Below are 16,932 nucleotides of genomic sequence, written 5' to 3' on the forward strand. Positions count from 1 at the left end.
GGGGGGGCTGGTGGGGGTCCCCTGGGGGGGCCCCTCAGAGCCCTTACCCTTGGGACCGAGCATGGGGAGCCAGAAAGATGGTGAAAACTATAGTTTGAGCCAGCTGGAGGCCAGGGTGTCTAACAAAATAATGGGAGGCGTGCCTGGCCCTCGATATGCATCATTTCTCTGACTCCCGTCAAGGGAACGTTCGATTAGATGCTCAGCAAGAATGTATAAACATCTCTGTGGGACGAGGATTAGCCGGCCTCCCATTGTAGAAATGAGGAAACAGAGGGTCAGCCAGGTGAAGTCACCTGCCCAAGGTCACCCAGCCAGGAAGTAGCAGAGCCAGGAGTCTGACTCCGGACACCGCCCATGGCCTGGCTGGCCCTGTCCACCAGGTAGACATGGCCTAGCTGTGACACAGGCCTCTCTTGCTTATGCGGATAAGGATCTTTGGCTATTGTCCCACCCTCCCAGGCCTCCTGGGTCGAATGAAGGACACTCAGCCTTCCCTGTGGCACGAAAGTGCCTCGGTTATTTCAGAAGCCACGTGCCATTTATACTGGGAAGAGCTGGGCACAGCAGGCTGTGTATCTCTGCCCAGGGGGCACATATGTCCCCGGTCCCTCTCCCAACAATGGGGGACCTCTGAGACCTGACCCAGGCACTACGCAGGTGTGTCTCTTTTCCTGTGTACTGGCAGTGCCACCCTGTCCCTGCCCAGGTGAGTGAGCCCAGCTGGCATCGCTGGGCACCCGTCTCTCTTGCTCTTCCTTAATATATTATAAAGGAGATAGTGAGAGGCAGCCACGTGAGCCTTTGAGGATTCAGTGTCCCCACAGGGCCAGCCAGTCACGACCTCAGTGTGGCCATGTCACAGGAAGCTGGAGATGGAATTTCTGCAGGGTCCACTTCATTTGTGTAGTTGATGGGGTGTTTTTCTTCAGCTGCCCCATCTATTGGCGAGGACACAGCATCCGGATGAGGCCCCAGAGCTGCCACGGGGAATGTGAGCCTGCTGTCCTTGTGGGTGCATATTACAAGGTCCTGCTACACGCCAGGCATTTGTGGCCTGCCCTGGCCCTTTAAGAACCTGTGGGCTGCGTCAGAGGCCTCACGGTTGGTATGATGCCTCCCGTCCTTGGGGTTTTCACCCAGGGTTTCAGCCACCGGCCCCTTGGATGGCCTCCAAGATGGTGATAGCTGCCCGCCCCAAGATTCTACTGCAGCTAATACATAGAGACAAGCCTGGAGAACCAGCAGCAAGCATCCGGGAGCAGGTGCTAGAGGTACCAGCCCAGAAAGAGAGTTAAGTGTGGGGTGGGGCGGGGGCAGAGGGAATTGGGCGGGTGACAGGGATCTCGAGGCCAGATACAGCAGAGGCTGCCAACCTCTGCTCGTTGTAGAAACAGCCCCTCCTGGGCACGAGCGCTGGTTTGGGGCTCCCCCGGGGTGGAAGGAAATTCTGCTGTGCCTCAGAGGTTGTACAGCACCATGAGGAGCAGCAGTGTACACAGGTGTGGCTGTGGACGCTGTCCCTCGGGGCCGAGATGGGAGCTCTCTCCCACGTGGATGGTGTCCAAGGACAAAGCAGAGCTTGCCCTTGAGAGGGGTGGCCAGAGGGTCAAGGCTCACCAGGAAGACTTTGTGGCACGTGTGGGACAGAGAGTCGTGGGTGGTCTCTCTGCGTGGCTCGAGTGTGGCTGATCTGATGCGTAATGATAATGGCTAACGCTTACAGTAAGTTTCTGTGCAGTTAGCTCATTCAATGCTTACACCAACCCGATGAGGAGATTCTATCGTTACGATCCCATTTCACAGATGAGGAAACCAAGGCCCAAAGTGGTAAAGCAGGTTGCCCAGGGCCCCAGAGTTAGTAAGTGCGGGCAACCTGATGCAGCCCCCGTCCCCCAGCCCTCGGCACAGCCCACTCAGCACTCAGGGAGTTTACGTGAGGCTTCTGACCGCTGTGGCTTGAGGGTAGACCTTTCCCTCTGAGGCCTCGGTTTCCCCAGCTATGGAACCAAGGGGACAAGCCGGGCACTCTGAGGAGTCCCTTCCGAGTTCTGTGACGGGATGGATGTTTTCCACTGCTCTGCCGTCATCACGGGCCTTGCCCGTGGACACTCTGGCTCAAGTGACTGTTCAGCTCGTGGCTTGCGGTTTTCAACCCCAGGCTCCTGCCCGCTTGCATGTCCTGGCTCTTCGCCTAGGGACTGACTAGTCCACCAAGGCCTCTGGACTTGTCCCTCTGCGTGTCAGTGGTCACTCTCAGAGCCTCTCATTCCTGGAGGCCCGGACAGCAATTTCTGCAGCTGTAAAAACTTTGTCGTTTGGGACAGTGGGCTGGAGGGGGAGAGGAGGTGGGGGGGAGAGTAAACCATCCAGACACAGCCTACCCCCACCAAGAGGGCTAGAGAGTGGTTCCCTGATTTCTGGAGTAACCTCCTTCTGCAGCTGCCCAAGGGGGAAGGTAACTCCTGGTTCTGAAACGTGTGGCCAGGACACCTTCCTCCCGTTCAGGGCAGGGAGGGAGCCGGGACGGTGAAGGGAAATAGACCTTGAACTGTTAGAACTTTGCGATCTTGGGCAAGTCGATCAACCTCTCTGGGTCTCAGTTGTCTCATCTGTCAAATGGGGATACCCAGGGAAGGGAATGAGAAGTTGTAAGTTGGGGCAGAGGGTTTGCTTCCGGTCTAATCGTTGGTGATGGTCTGGATGATGAGCCGTGGGGGTTCTAAGTGGATTGTACGGATGTAGATGTTAGAAGGTTATAATAACAGACAGCTACCATTTTTAGCATTTACACGGTGTCAGGCGCTGCGTTAAGCACTTCGCATATTCTCACTTACATACTGTAGTTACCGGGACAAGACTATGAGATGTTTGTATCTTTCCTACAGACAAGGAAACCGAGGAACAGATGAATTAAATAATTTTCGCACAGCTACTAAGCGGGTCAGACACAGGAAGCCAACTCGTCCTCTTTGTGTTTCTGTTTCTGCTTTTCTTCCAAACATCTGGGCTGGCCTCTCCATCTCTGTCTCCTCCGCCTGCGGACCCAGACTCAGGAGTCGTGGATTCTGGACAGAGAGGGTACTTGCCCACTAGGCATGGCCGGGCCCTGAGGCTGGGCAAGGATGTGGGGGGCAGACGCCCGGAGGGAGGAAGCTGTGGGTTGTGCATGAGCAGAAACCAAGAATCCCAAGCTCGTAGGTGGGGTGGGAGCTGGCAGCCCAGCCAATGAAACTCCTGTTCCTGCCGCCCACTCGCCTTCCTCCCCTGGCCTGGCCAAAGGCATGGTCCACACAGCTGCCCTAAGCCCAGGGCCAGCAAGGGCTGCCTACCCACACACGACTGGGTCAGCTGCTTCCCCCAGCCCTGGTCACTACGGCTCAAGAATTTGTCATGTTTAGCTCTAAGGAAAAGTGTAATTCCAATCTCTGAGTCCTCCCCGCCCCCACCCCCAGTCTTTGTCACACACAGGCGCACACTTTTGCAAAGTGGCCTTACCATTTCAGGGGTCAGAGTGGAGAAAGGCGTTCTGGCCGAATGTCAGGCCTCTCCATTCGTGCTGCAGATGTTTATTGAGCACCTACTAGATGCCGGACACTGCCGGGTGCCGAGACAGTAAACATGTGCTCCTAGAGCTAGTGGCCAAGGGCCTGCCTCCTCCCAGCACCCTTCCAACACCCATTCCCTGGGGTCGCTCCTCAGCTCCGTGCAGGGAGGAAACCCAAGCAGCCTCCACTGTGAACTTCAACTCCAGTTCGGCCACTTGCTAGCCATGCCGCTTTGAGCACGTTATTTATCCTCTCTGAGTCTCAATTCAGTCACTCAGCCTGCGAATATTTATCGAGCACCTACTATGTGGAACCTATATTCTCTCAGGGAGAGACAGGTGATAGGCAATGCTCTTAATAAGTAACTACACTGTAAATTGTGTTAGGTGATTCGGCCACGGAAGGTAAAGTGGATCGGAAGCAGAGGCAGGGGCTGCGGTGGGCAGGACGGGCGGGGCTGGCCGTATTGAGAAGGTGACAGTTGAGCAGAGGCTTAGAGGAGGTGAGGGAGAGAGCCGAGCAGATATGGGGGGGTGAGCCCTCCAGGCGGGGGACCCAGCTAGAGCAAAGTCCCCGGTGGCAGCAGGCCTGGCATGGGGGAGGCATGGAAAGGAGGCTGGGGTAGCCGCGGTGCCCAATCTATTTGTGTCTGGGGGTCACAAATAAAGTAGCCTGCTAGATGGTGCTGAGTGCTCAGGAGGAAACTGGCTCCATCAGTGAGAAGGCCCTGCGGGTGGGTCCTGAGTGGGCGTCATCACGCACCACGCCGCAGTCCACGCTGTGCTCGTGTCTTTGCTCCGATCGCTGCCTGGCTGTTCTGTGTTCGTCTGTGTGTGATTCGTCTCCAAGACCAAGGCCCGTGTGCCATTCCTTGAATCCAGTCTGCCCGGATCCCTAGACGTGGCAGGTGCGTGTTACGCACAGACTCCAGGCTGATGCAGGATTTGGGCCTTGGCTGAGCCGCCCCACGAAGGCGTCTTGGTCCCTAAAGCAGCAGAAGGAGGGTACATAGGGGCGGTGTCGTGAGTCGGACGTAGGCTGGATGGGCTGGGGACAGCCGTGGAAAAGAACCGTGGGAGGGAGCCAAGAGGAAGGGACAGAGCGAGCGGGGAGGTGGGCAGCCTCCCCGGCAGCAGAAGCTTCCAGCTCCAGCTAAGTCGAGGTGGAGCTGCACGTGGTGCACGGTGACGAGGCCCCGAGTCAGGCTGTGGCCAAGCCCTCTGGACCCCGTGGGCCCTGGTGCTGCCCTCCACCAGGCTGCCCGAGGTACAGACCCCAGAGTCTGATAGACCCAGGGTCCAAACCAACCCTGCACTTCCTCAGCCGCTTGGGCCTTTAGAAGTATTATTTCACCTCCCTGATCCTCCTGTTCTCACTTATAAAATCAGAATCATAGTGAGGATTTGATGGGATAGCACAGTTCCTGCCAAAACAAGGGGGCAATCAGAGCCCCCCCTCAGCCCAGCGAGGGCAGCCACGTTGGCTCATGGGTTCCTCCTTCTCTGTCAAAGGGCGCTGAGTTAACCCGGAGGCATTTCAACCCTGGAAGGGATTATTTCCTGCCTCACGCTCAGTCACACCTGTCGCTTACCGAGCACTGGTGGAGAGCCTGGTGCTCAGTGCTCGCAGCGGGGTACCCCCGTTGAGGGGGAGGTGCCTGAGGAGATGGCTGCCCATGTGCTCTTGTCACAGCTAGTAAGGAGGGGACTGACATCCAAACACAGAGTGCTTGACCGTCGTTTAGGTTCTCGTCATTCTATTCTACTTGCAGCCTCTTGGGGATTTACATTGTAGACCGGAAAGGTAGTGAGTTCCCCATCCTGGGAGGTGTGTAAGTACAGACGTGGTCATCGGTTAGTGGGAAATAGCAAGAATTTAGAAACAGATTGAGCGACTGACCTAGATAACATTTAACATCACTTCGAACACGGACTTCCCATAATTTTAGGAGAAAGACCTTGATCTTGCTCACCTGCTCCCTCGCTGCCTCAGCACAGAGCAGTGTGCACCGTGGCCCCTCGAAAACCGTTGAATGAATGAGCGAATGCAGGAGCGATGCTGCGTCCAGTTGGCTCAGTCACGTGGAGAGTGAGGTCCAGAGAAGAGAGGGGATTTGGGGAGTCTGGCACCATGATGGGAACACACCCTCTGCTCCCCCGTCTGCCTGCAGGTTCTAGGGCTGCTTGAAAGTTAACAAGGGAGGTCAGATTCCCGGCCCTGTGCCCGCAGTGTAGGTGCTTACGAACTGGTAGCTTTTTGTCTCAGCGCGGATGAATGCCTGCTCTCTGGCCATATGTAAGGGTTGGGGTCAGGAGGCAGACTCCAAGTGAGATGGAGCTCACTCTGCTGTGGGAAGCTCAGTTTCCTCTTCTGTAAAATGGGAGTAATAGTATAGCTATCTCTTGGGCTTGTTGGGGGATCCAAAGAGATCCTGTGGGTAAGTGCTTCATTCTGGAGGCTTCTATTAGCATCCTTGACCCTCTCCCTTCATCTGGTTATGAAAGAACTCATTGGAGTCTCAGAGCATCGGACGGGAAGGTGGTCCCTGTTTTACAGGTGAGGATACACGGGAGAGGGGTACGTGACTTCCCAAGTAATGTACAGTCATTTTCTGGCCAGAGAAGAGACTAGTAAAATGACAGCTGTTTGTTGAGCGCTCGCTGTGTGCCAAGAGTCACACGTACACTCTCCTTGGATCGTCACATAAACTCTGGGACGTAGCTGTGAAAATTATGCTCATTCAGAGATAAAGCAATAGAGGTACAGAGAGGAATTAATATGCTGGCGTCACACACCTAAGAAGGTAATGCTGGAGCCAGGCAGCTTGTCTTTGGGGCTCTTGGCCTCATGAGCCCCAGACTTGGGGTACCCTGGGGGAGGCCCGGGTAATTCAGAGGCTGACTGAGAGTGTCTCGTCTTCTAGAGCAGACTCTCTGGCCCTACCCCGAGCTGCCCAGCGTACGTCGTACCCACAGGGCGGCCTCTGCAGATCTGCCCTGAGGGTTGACGGGAGGCCAGGACAAACATTGGAGCCTCCTGCCCTGCCCCGCCAAGTCCAGCCAGCTGGCGGGACAGGAGGCACGGCGCAGTGGGCTTATGTGCTGCTGAATTCTGCCTGCTGACCCTGTGCTCAGCGCTGTCCTCTTGGCTCTGTAGGAGTTTCTCTGTGACCAGAAATACAGTGATGAAGAGAACCTGCCAGAAAAGCTTGCGGCCTTCAAAGGTAAGCTGGGGTTGCCCCCCTCCAACCCCCCATCTCTCACACAGGACTCTTTACCTGCACAGGGCCAGGCTGCACACCTGTTTCATCTAGAATGCCTCCCTTCCTGCTGGGCTGTGAGACAGGGTGCCTGGCAGGCCTCTCCACCTTCCTCCCTGCCACCCCGGGCCCCCTCACCCCTCGCCCCTTGCCTGCAGGCCCCAGCCTGCCGCTGCCCCTCTCTGCCCCAGCCGCCCCACAGGGCTCAGGTTGGCTCCTGTCACCACTGGCCAGGCCCTGCTCGCTCCCGGGGCCCCAGCGCACAATCGGCTCTTTGTCGCAGCCCCGGCCTCTCCCCTCTGCGGTGGAGCGTCTCGGAGCCCCTGTGGAGAATGGACGTTTGTGTCGCCACAGTGGGACAGGGGGCAGAGTTTCTGCCCATTGAATCCGGCAGCACGAGATGAAAAGAAAACAGGGCCCAGGAGCCCGCACGGAGGGGGCGGCATAAAGGTCCCTCTGTTCAGGCCTCGGCGCTTGGTTCCCAGCCAGCGGCTCGAAAGGAGAGGAACCGCATTCGCGCAGAGGGCCAGACCCACCTTTCCTGCCGGGGCGCTGCCTCCAGGCAGGAGCCCTGGGCGCCCTGGAGGACCAGGGCCAAGATCCTCGAGGCCACCTCCCCGCCTCAAAGTCCTAGCGATGTGGACATTTTTCCTGCTCCGGGGCAGAGAACCTGCCAGGTGCTCCTCAGACCGCTTACGACTTAGTCGTCCTTGGGCAGGATGTGGATGGCTAAGCGTTTGTCAAACACTGACCTCGTGGGAAGCACGTCGAATGCTGAGTCGTGAGCTTCCCAAATCGTCCCGATCTGGCCAGGAAGGAGATGCTGTGATCTTTAATTTCCAGAGGAAGAAATTTAGGCTCAGAGACGTGGGGTCATTTGCCTGGGGTCGCACAGCCCACTTAAGATAGAGGTGGGTCTTGAACCCATATTGGTCTCACTCTAAAGCCTCTGCTCTTAACCATTATGCAGTGGTGCTTTTTACATTGAAAAAAAGTAAAGAACCAGAACAAAGACACCCCGATCTCTTCCCTGTCACCCCCTCCAACCTGTGCTACCTGCCCTTACGAGAGCCTCACAAAAGAGGAGCAGTTCCTCCCTTCTCTCTGGATACCAATGGGGTCACTCTTTAGAGGTGGCTCTGGGAGGAGGGACAGTGGTCTTGGGAAGAGTAGGTGCTTGTTGGGAGGGTGCCCTATTAGAAGACTAAAGGGCGCTGTGACTACCTAGGAGGGGCATTCCAGGCAGAGGGGCGGCAGGAGAGGTCGGGGACAGGCCAGCGGGAGTGGAGCAGACGGGGCGGAGGGAGAGGCAGCCTGACAGGCTGGAGGGCAGATGCTCCTGAAGGTCACAGGGGCCTCGAAGGCCACTGGGAGGACCTTGGCTTTCTCATGCTGGCTGCTCTGTGCAGAAGAGACCATAAGGGCCCTGATCCTCTGTGGCAGGGGCGACTTGCCTAAGGCCACAGGACATGCTCGCACATACTGCCCGTGTCAGAAGATGCCAAGATGTTCCCAGTCATCCTTTCTTGCCTTTGGAGGTTCCCCGGACTCGTTGATCGGGGAGGTTAACTCAGAATGTAGATGAGGTTTCTGGGGAGGGTCCGTGTAACCCTGGACAGTGTACGTGCCACTTTGTGGTCAAGGGCAGGCCCACAGGCATTCCTCCCGAAAGAGCATCAGCTTTTCAGTGCTGCGCATGACCAAGAGGTTCAGACCCACACCTTAAATTGGTGGTTCCCACACCTGGCTGCCTGTCAGAAGCACCTGAGACACTCTGAAAACACACCAGTTCCTACTCCCATCTCCCCTTTCCCAAACCCACTGAACCCTATCTCCAGGGCTGGAATCTCTTGTAGTCGCTCTGTAGCACTGGGGGAACCCGGGAGGAAATGACTGCTCTCCTTGGCACAGGGACACAGTGGCCCCCTGTGGGAGGGGTGCAGGCAGGACGAGGTAGCTCTTTAGAGATGACAGCTGAGATCACGGATCTGGAATCAAGACCCCCACCTGGGGTGAGGAGTTAGGCGCGGGCTCCCCGAGAACCTGGCCGGTTCCCCTCCGGGGAGCCACTGGGACCTTGCAGGAGTGGCCCTGCTTACAAGCTGATGCCAGTTTTTGCTCTGTGATTTGCAGAGAAGTACATGGAGTTTGACTTGAACAATGAAGGCGAGATCGGTGAGTGAGGCCTTGAGTGTGTTGGGGGAAGAGGGCGTTTGGTGGGTAGAGGGTGTGAGGGTCCTGAGGGCCCCACAGACCTCCCTGTGGGGATGAAATGTCATGAGTGTGACGAACACACGCTGAAGCCTCCTGGGTGGGCCGGGCCAGGAGAGCTTGCCTGGAGCTCATCTGCCGTTACCCTGGAAAACACTGCCCCCAAACTGCCCCCTGCCATTTCCCTCCGCACTCGCCTCCCTGCCCACGCCTCAGCCTCTCACCCCAGGGGACCCAGAATAGAGGATGTCACCCCTGCCCAGGGCCGGAGATGCTCTGGCTGTCGATGCCCTTGCCTGGGGACCTGTCCTCCTATCCGTACACTATCCTGCAGTTGACAAAGTGCCTCAGGTACACTAGTTCTCTCCTCCAACAGACCCTTATTGTGTCCTGCCATCCAGACACTGGGGATGACAAACACCTGTCCCGTAGCACTTATGTTCAAGACCATAATGGGATGGTCTTGGGATGATATTGCCAAGCAATGGGATGATATTGCCAAGGCTGATTTAATTATCCCCACTTTACGGATGAGGAAACCGAGGCTCAGGACGATGACACGACCTGCTCGGGGCACGTGGCAGGCCCAGGGCCCAGATCCTGGCCTTTGGCTTCCAGGCGGGTCTCCGGGCTCTGCTTCACTCTGAATTCCAATGCTTCTCCCTCCGGCATTTCAACTCCTCCTCTGTCTTCTCTTGTTCTTCTCCTGTTTGAATATTTTTATTCTTTTTTTTTCTTTAGAAAAAAAATCGGGGTGTTATCAAGTTAATACATTTTCATCGTAAAACGTTTTGGAAAGCACAGCAAAGCCCAAAGACAAAAATACCTCGCCCGCGACCCCACCTCCCAAAAATAACTGCTATAAGCATTTAAGTTTATACCCTTCCACTTGCTGTTCTAATCACAGCTGTTATTTTATACCATTGTAGAACCTCCTTTATGGAAAAAAAACAGTATTGCGAGTCCTTTGAATATGATTCACTTTTGTTTTGAAATATGATTAATGGCTGAATAATACTTCATCATGGGGATAGACTATAATTTATTCGGCAAATACCTTAGTCATTGATAAGCCCATGAAGAACATCTTTGTACGTGAATCTTTGTCCGCATCACTGATTATTTCTTTAGAGTAAATCTCAGGAATTAGACATTCTGGGTCAAAAGCTTTTGAAGCATTTTGCCAATGGCCTTCTAGAAAGGTCCTGCCAACTTAGAGTCTGGCCAGCAGCTCGTGGGAGACCTTCCACTTCTTCCTGCAGAACGCTGCCCAGCTTTCTTTGAAATGCCCTGGACATCCTGGCACCTAGGGCTCTGGCACCAGTCCTGCCTGCCCTGCCTCTCGGGCGAGCTGGCGCACCACTCCCCGGCCCCTAAAATCAGCCCCTTGCTGCGCCCCCATTCCCAGCATCCTTTGCTGTCCTATTGTTCACAGAACAATCTCAAGGAAATTGCCTCAGATGTTGGGAGCCAGGCGGTCAGAGGCAGCGAGCGACTCCTCGGGGTGTAGTGACTTTTTGGTGCCTCCCTTGTTTTTCTTGAATTTTATTCCTTTGTTGGTTTTCCTGCACCGCAGGATATTTTTGTCGCCCTCCCCCTTCTGGCCACAGTGGAGCCCTAGGACTGCGGGGTGGGAGTGGCAGATGCGGAGAGTGACCTTCGGTGCCTGGGATCAGGCCGACTACCTGGCCCCACCTCGCTGGGGAGTGGGTCCATAGCCCCCCATAACTGCAGGATGCCGCAGGGATGTTGACAGTAAGAAGAGCGGCTCCATTACTGTACACCTGCTCTGTGCCAGGCGCTTCTTGTGCGTCGTCCCTCCATCAACCCATTTTTACCACTGCTGGGAGCAGGGATTCAGAGAGGTGAAGTAATTTGCCCCAAGTCTCATAGCCAGAAATAGCAGAGCTGATTCCATCCCAAATCTGTTTGACTCTAGAAGCCCGTGTCCCTAACCGCTCGTCTCCACTGTCCCCAAAGAGAGCAGGGAGGGTGTGTGGTGGGCTCATTCTCCCTAGAGGAGAAAGGCCGTGGACTGTAGTCTCCAGGGAGGGGCTGTTCTGTCGGACTTCAGGGAGCTTTGCCAGCTTCCCCGTGCGCCCCCACTGCGCCTGTCGCCACTGAATGGATCTGCTTTTCCTCCGGCAGACCTGATGTCTTTAAAGAGGATGATGGAGAAGCTTGGGGTCCCCAAGACCCACCTGGAGATGAAGAAGATGATCTCAGAGGTGACAGGTGGGGTCAGCGACACCATCTCCTACAGAGACTTTGTGAACATGATGCTGGGGAAACGGTCGGCTGTTCTCAAGCTGTGAGTACCTCCCCCCCGTCTCCTTGGGCCTCTGATGGTGAAGTCATTGTGTATGGAGAGACCCCTGGCTCGGGCACCTTAGCCAGTCCCCAGCCAGGAGGTAACTCATCGTGTGACCTGCTAGGCGGGATCTTCTCTGAACCTGATTTCCTTATCTGTCAAATGGTCACATGAATACGTACCTGGCAGGTGGAATTAGCCTGTAGCAGAGAGTCTGGTGCAATCAGGGCTCAGTAAGTGGCAGCTGTGATAGTGTTGATGATGGCGATGATGATAATGATGATCAATCTGCGGGTGAAATTTTTCGAATCTCGATTTCTTCATTTGTAAAGTGACTACACTCCACGAGGTGGTTGTGAGTAGAATGTAGTTAAAAACTGACTCTAAAGGAAGGTAGGGTTTGAGTTTTGTTATTTATCTGTAAGATAGAGATATAATAAATATCTTTCGTGAAGCGTTGTCCTGAGGTTTAATGACATAACACGCATGGAGAGTCTAGCGCAGTACCTGGCTAATGGCACCGTGTACACGGTGGCCAAACACCACACTCCAAACGTCTGTTCTTCCCCGCTGAGCTGCTGCAGAGTCTCATGGTATTTGAGCTGAAAAGGACCTCACTTGGCTTCTTTGAAATAAGATTAACTTTTTTTTTTTCAAATGTGCAAATGTCAGATATACCTGTCTCATTCTACAGAGGGAAAGTCGAGGCCCCAGGAAGCTGAGCAACCAGCTCGTGAGTCCACAGTTTAGACGGGTCAGAGCTTTTAGTGTGGGCAGAGTGGGGGAGGAGGTGCGGTGAGGAGACCGTCAAGCTCAGTGCACGCTGCAGAGGCCAGGTGGTAGCGATCAGAGTGATGATGCTATTAGACAACACCGCAGAGTTAGTGGACACTTACTATATGTCAGGCACTTGTCTGTGTATTGACTCCTTAGATTTATCATTTGTTAATTTGGCATCTATTTACTGGGCACCGCCTATATGCCAGGAATTATTCGAGGTGCCAGGGACACGCGTTGCTGGCCTCGTGGACCTTACATGCTAATGGCAGGAGACAGACAAACGAAAACAAACCAAAACGCCAAATCGCAATCGTGTAGTACAAAGAAAAATAAAGTGGGCAAGAGGAACAGAGAGGGATGGGTTGGTGGGCAGCGAGAGTCTCGCTGAGAAGGCGACATTTGCTCAGAGCCCTGACTGAGGGAGATGGGAAGAGTCAAACTGTGTGACGATCTGGGGAAAAGCATTCCAGGCAGAGGACACAGCACGTGCAAAGGCCCTGAGGTAGAATCATGCTTGTATGCTCAAGGAAGAGCCCAGAGCCAGTGTGTCTAGCCATCAGGAAGGACAGTGAATGAAGAATGAGTCTGCAGAGATGGCCTGGGGCCAGGGGACTGTGTAGGGGCCACGTAGGCCACAGTTGGACCTAACATTTTGTACTAATGTGGAGGGGCGCCATTGGAGTACTCTAAGCTAGAGACTGACTTTTAAAAGGCCCCCTCTGGCTGCGGCAGGGAGGCCCGTGCAGTGGGGTGGGCAGGAGCTCCTAGAACTGGGGGTGATTGTTGGAGGTAAAGCTGGAAGCATTGTTTAAACGTCCAGACGCCGGGTGTAGAGGAAAGCAAGGCGTCCGATGAGTCTAAAGTCTGGGCTCTGAGTTACTGATTGACTGTGATGTTTGCCTGGGGAAAGAGCAGGTGGGGAAGGTGGGAATTAAGAATTCCGTTTTTGATGTTTTAAAGCAGAAGTGCCCTTCAGACATCCCAGGGGAGAGGCTGAGGAGGGAGCAGGATGTGTGGATCTGGAGCTCAGAGATAAGCTCCAGTTTGGGGAAGGTCACTCTTTGGATGGGATTTAAGGGGACTGGAAGAAAGAGCCTACTCAGAGAGTAACTACAGATGGAGTAGGGTACTGATGTTTGGGGCAGCTCCAGGACGTAAGCACTTCTGGCACCCTCCCCTCCAGATGGAGACACTGAGCATCAGTGGGGTTAAGTGTCTCCCTGGAGTCACCAGCTGGGTAGTAGTGGGGCTAGGACTCAAATCCAGGCTGTGTCCCTCCAGTGGCTACACCAGGAACCCCTATCCGCTACTCCCCGGACTTTATCTCAGAGCAGTGGGAGGTTTTGAGCATCCGAGGGGGTTTTGAGCAGAGTCATGGCCCAGCCTAGCACCGCCTCCTCCAGGCAGCATGGCCTCGAAGTCAGATCTGCAGTCTCGTCCTGCTCAGACTGCTTGTGTGGCTCTGAGGAGCCACGTTGCCACTTTGCGCCTCAGTTTGCTCCTCTGTAAGATGAGACGTAGCTGCCGTCCCCGGTTTCCGAGAAGATCCCACTGGGGAATGGACGATGGGCATTCTGCTGAGGACCCCACAGGCATGAGGGCTGATGAGCTTCCTTGGATGAGGGAAGGAGTCCTAATCCTGTTTTTTTCCTCTCTCTTTCTCCATCTCCAAACCAGAGTCATGATGTTTGAAGGAAAAGCCAACGAGAGCAGCCCCAGGCCAGTTGGGCCCCCTCCAGAGAGAGACATTGCCAGCCTGCCGTGAGGACCCCACCAACACCTGCTCCTGCCTTCCCCACCCCTCTCCCTCCCTCCTGAGCTCACTGCCCTTCTGGACTCATTGTGATTTGTCTTGTTTTTTTTTTTTTTGGTCGTTAGGTGTGTTGATTTGTTTTTCATCTGCAGAATCAGTGATATCTTTGTAAAGCACAAATTATATGCCTTAAAGGGGCTCTGGGCCACCCCCTACCTCTTCTCCCCTCCTTCTCTGCTTCCTGTGCAGAAGGGTTGACATCAAACCAAAAACCGGAGCGGGCAGGGCCAGGGCAGAGAGGCTGGTAGCTAGTGAGCCCTACGCTTGGAGCTGGCATTGTCAGCTAAGCCTAGACTCGCTGGCCTGCCCCTAGCGAGGACCACAGACTACTTCCAGAAGACCTCGAAGTAGGGACAAGGCCGTAGGGCCCTGCTCGGGTTCCCTCAGACACTCTGAGGTTCTGGTGCTCTCACGTTGTCCAGGAGGTGGCCACTCACCACCCCAAGCCCCAGCTAATCCCCCCTCAGGCCATACTTCTCTCCCTCAGGGAGGTGACAGAAGGAGCTCCGGAGAGGGGCTTGGCATTTGAGATTCTCAAGAAGGTTGTGGAAGGAATCTTCTGCCCTTGCCCCCTGGCCACGCCCTCGTAGGCAGCTCAGAGGGAGCCTTTGCTGGGGGACCAAAGGGCTTCAGGGGTAGAGGGGAGGCTAGGGTCTTTGGGGAGGGTGGTCTGCTCAATTTAGTCCCACCTTTTAGGGAGGATGCTGAGGGCAAGGGGATAGGAGAATGAGGAATAAAACGCTTATGGCAAAAAGTGTCAGCACCACTGTTAAGCCAAGACCTAAGAGACAGGTTGCCTTTCTGAACCCAGTTTGCTTGAAAACTGCCTGTGCATCCCCATTCACCTTCCCACCTGATTCACACCATTCATTCATTCATTCATTCATTCATTCAACAGATATTTATTGACCACCTATTATAAGCTTTAAGCTCCTCCCCCACTTTGTCCTGACACGTGCCGAGTCCTCTGTCTCTCTAACTCATCTCTCCATTTCCAGATCGCCCAAACCTTGAGCGTGGGGATGCGATCGGGGTTACCTGGTTCTTTATTATGGACTCACAGGGTTTTAGAGCCCCGATCCACCCTGTAGGTTAGCTGAGCCAGTCCTCTCATGTCACAAGTGAGAAAACTGGTGGCCCACAGGGATTAAGTGCCTTGCCCCAGGTCGGGGGTTAATCTGGAGACAGAATAGTCTGGACTGAAGCCCAGGTGTTCAGATGCCCTGCCCATGCTTCATCTCTGCTCTGGGCTCCCTCGGTGAGTGATGAAAACAAGGTACGGGGCAGGGAGAGGCAGTCTCCTAGGTCGGCATTTGGGCCAGGACTCGCTTTTCCCAGCGCCTCCAAGACAGCATCCAGGTTTGGATGAGCGCCAGGCCTGCCTCTGCACTTCTGCCTTCCCTAGAGCTTCTCAGCTAAGCCACTTCTTGGAACTCATGCAGGAAGATGTCACACTCTGCCCCATCTTGGCTGAGCAGGGACCTCAGCCTTGACCCCACTTGCCTTCTGGAGTCCCTTACTCTGCTCACTCAGAGAGACGCGTTCATCAATTGAACATATTTATTATGCACCTGCTATGGGCCAAGAGACAAGAACGCAGTAGTGAAATTCAGAGTCTGATGAGGAGGTCAGACTCAGGGATGAGTGACATGAATGTTAGCAAAGAGAGATATGGGGTGACTGCACTGCAATCCTGGGGCGCCAAGCCAGGCTAAAGGCAAGAGTCTTGGAGAAGCCTTTGCCAAATCTTAAGTGGCAATGTCTGGGTGCGGTTGGAGCCAGTGTGGGCTCCCTGTGATTCCTCAGTGACCCGTAAACTAGGGCGCAAGGAGCTACCCTTGTAGCAGCTTGAGGTTGCGGAGCCGGCAGGGGCAGGGGAAATGGCTTGGCTGGGTTAATTTGCTGGTCTCAGCCAGTTCAGGAGCAAGATTATTTGGCTGTGACTGGCTGATCTTCAGGCTAAGGAGCTGCTCAAATGCACACAGCTAGTTGAAGTTTAAACCCCAGCAAAACAGTTTTCCCTGTAAATGTAAAATCACGCCTCATCCCACCCCTTTGGTTTGTTTCCCCCTGAGATCATTGTTTGAGCAACTGCCTGTCCCCCACCCCTTTCTACTATCTCTTCTCTCTGAGACAGGATGAGATCTTAGAACAAGGTAAAAACCTTCCTTGGCTATTCATCATGGTCAGTGCACCTGATCCTCACTCAGAGAGGAGGGCAGAACCAACCAGGCTTATTTCAACAGGTTCCAGTTTACAAGACCACGGGAAGCCTCCTTAAAGGAGAGCAAGTGGGTTTGTCCCCAGCTTCTGCAAACAGCAGGAAAGAGCTCTCACTGGATGGGAATGTCCTGGGAAACCCCACCACTTCCTTTACCATTTCTTGGAACTCAACTCGGGGAGAGAGAGAGGCTTAAGAGCCTTCTCTGGCAAAGGGGAGGGGGGACATGCATTTATTTCAGGTTGTGGCTATTGGCTCTAGGACTCATTTCTCTGGTTAAGGGCTCCGCTGCTTAGAACTTCAGCTGTCCTTCTGAAAGACCAAATCTAACTTAATGTAACCAGAAACTTGGGGACTGCCACGTATGGCTTTGTCTCTGCGACTCAAAAGGAGTGTATTGGGCAAGTTCAACTGGATGCAGTACGTGTGTGCGTGTGCATGAGGTGTGTGTGGTGCCTAACATCATCTCTGCATACTGGAAATAAACCAAACTTCTCAATGTCTTGATTGGTGTGTTTTGGGAAGGGGTTCCTGGGCTCAACGAATTCGGAATAGCTAGCTAACAGAATAACAGGTCGAATGAATGCGTCCTGTGTACCAGCCTCTTAAATGGAGCTTCATTTACACCTCACGAAAATCCCACGGGACAGGTTCTGTTTGTCATTTATTGTCATAAATGAGAAGCACGCTTGGAGCAGACGGAGTTTGCTGAAAACCAAACAATAAGTGGCAGAACATACTCCCTCCCCAAGATCCTCTGTCCTAGAACATTTATAGTATAAATCCACT

The 16,932-nt window shown here is 54.3% G+C and overlaps 1 protein-coding gene across 1 annotated transcript in view; it reads left to right on the forward strand.

Annotated features, from left to right (window-relative positions):
* AIF1L (allograft inflammatory factor 1 like) overlaps positions 1–16,646 on the forward strand; it is a 20,185-nt gene extending 3,539 nt beyond the window's left edge. Inside the window, exons 2-5 of the mRNA XM_006918064.2 lie at positions 6,705–6,771; positions 8,941–8,982; positions 11,167–11,329; positions 13,787–16,646. Of these exons, the coding sequence (XP_006918126.1) occupies positions 8,949–8,982; positions 11,167–11,329; positions 13,787–13,874 (285 nt within the window). The 5' untranslated portion in view covers positions 6,705–6,771; positions 8,941–8,948 and the 3' untranslated portion in view covers positions 13,875–16,646. The remainder of the gene's footprint in view (positions 1–6,704; positions 6,772–8,940; positions 8,983–11,166; positions 11,330–13,786) is intronic.
* Positions 16,647–16,932: the final 286 nt, after the last annotated feature.

The sequence above is a fragment of the Pteropus alecto genome, unplaced genomic scaffold (genome assembly GCF_000325575.1).
Source record: "Pteropus alecto unplaced genomic scaffold, ASM32557v1 scaffold67, whole genome shotgun sequence".
NCBI lineage: Eukaryota > Metazoa > Chordata > Mammalia > Chiroptera > Pteropodidae > Pteropus > Pteropus alecto.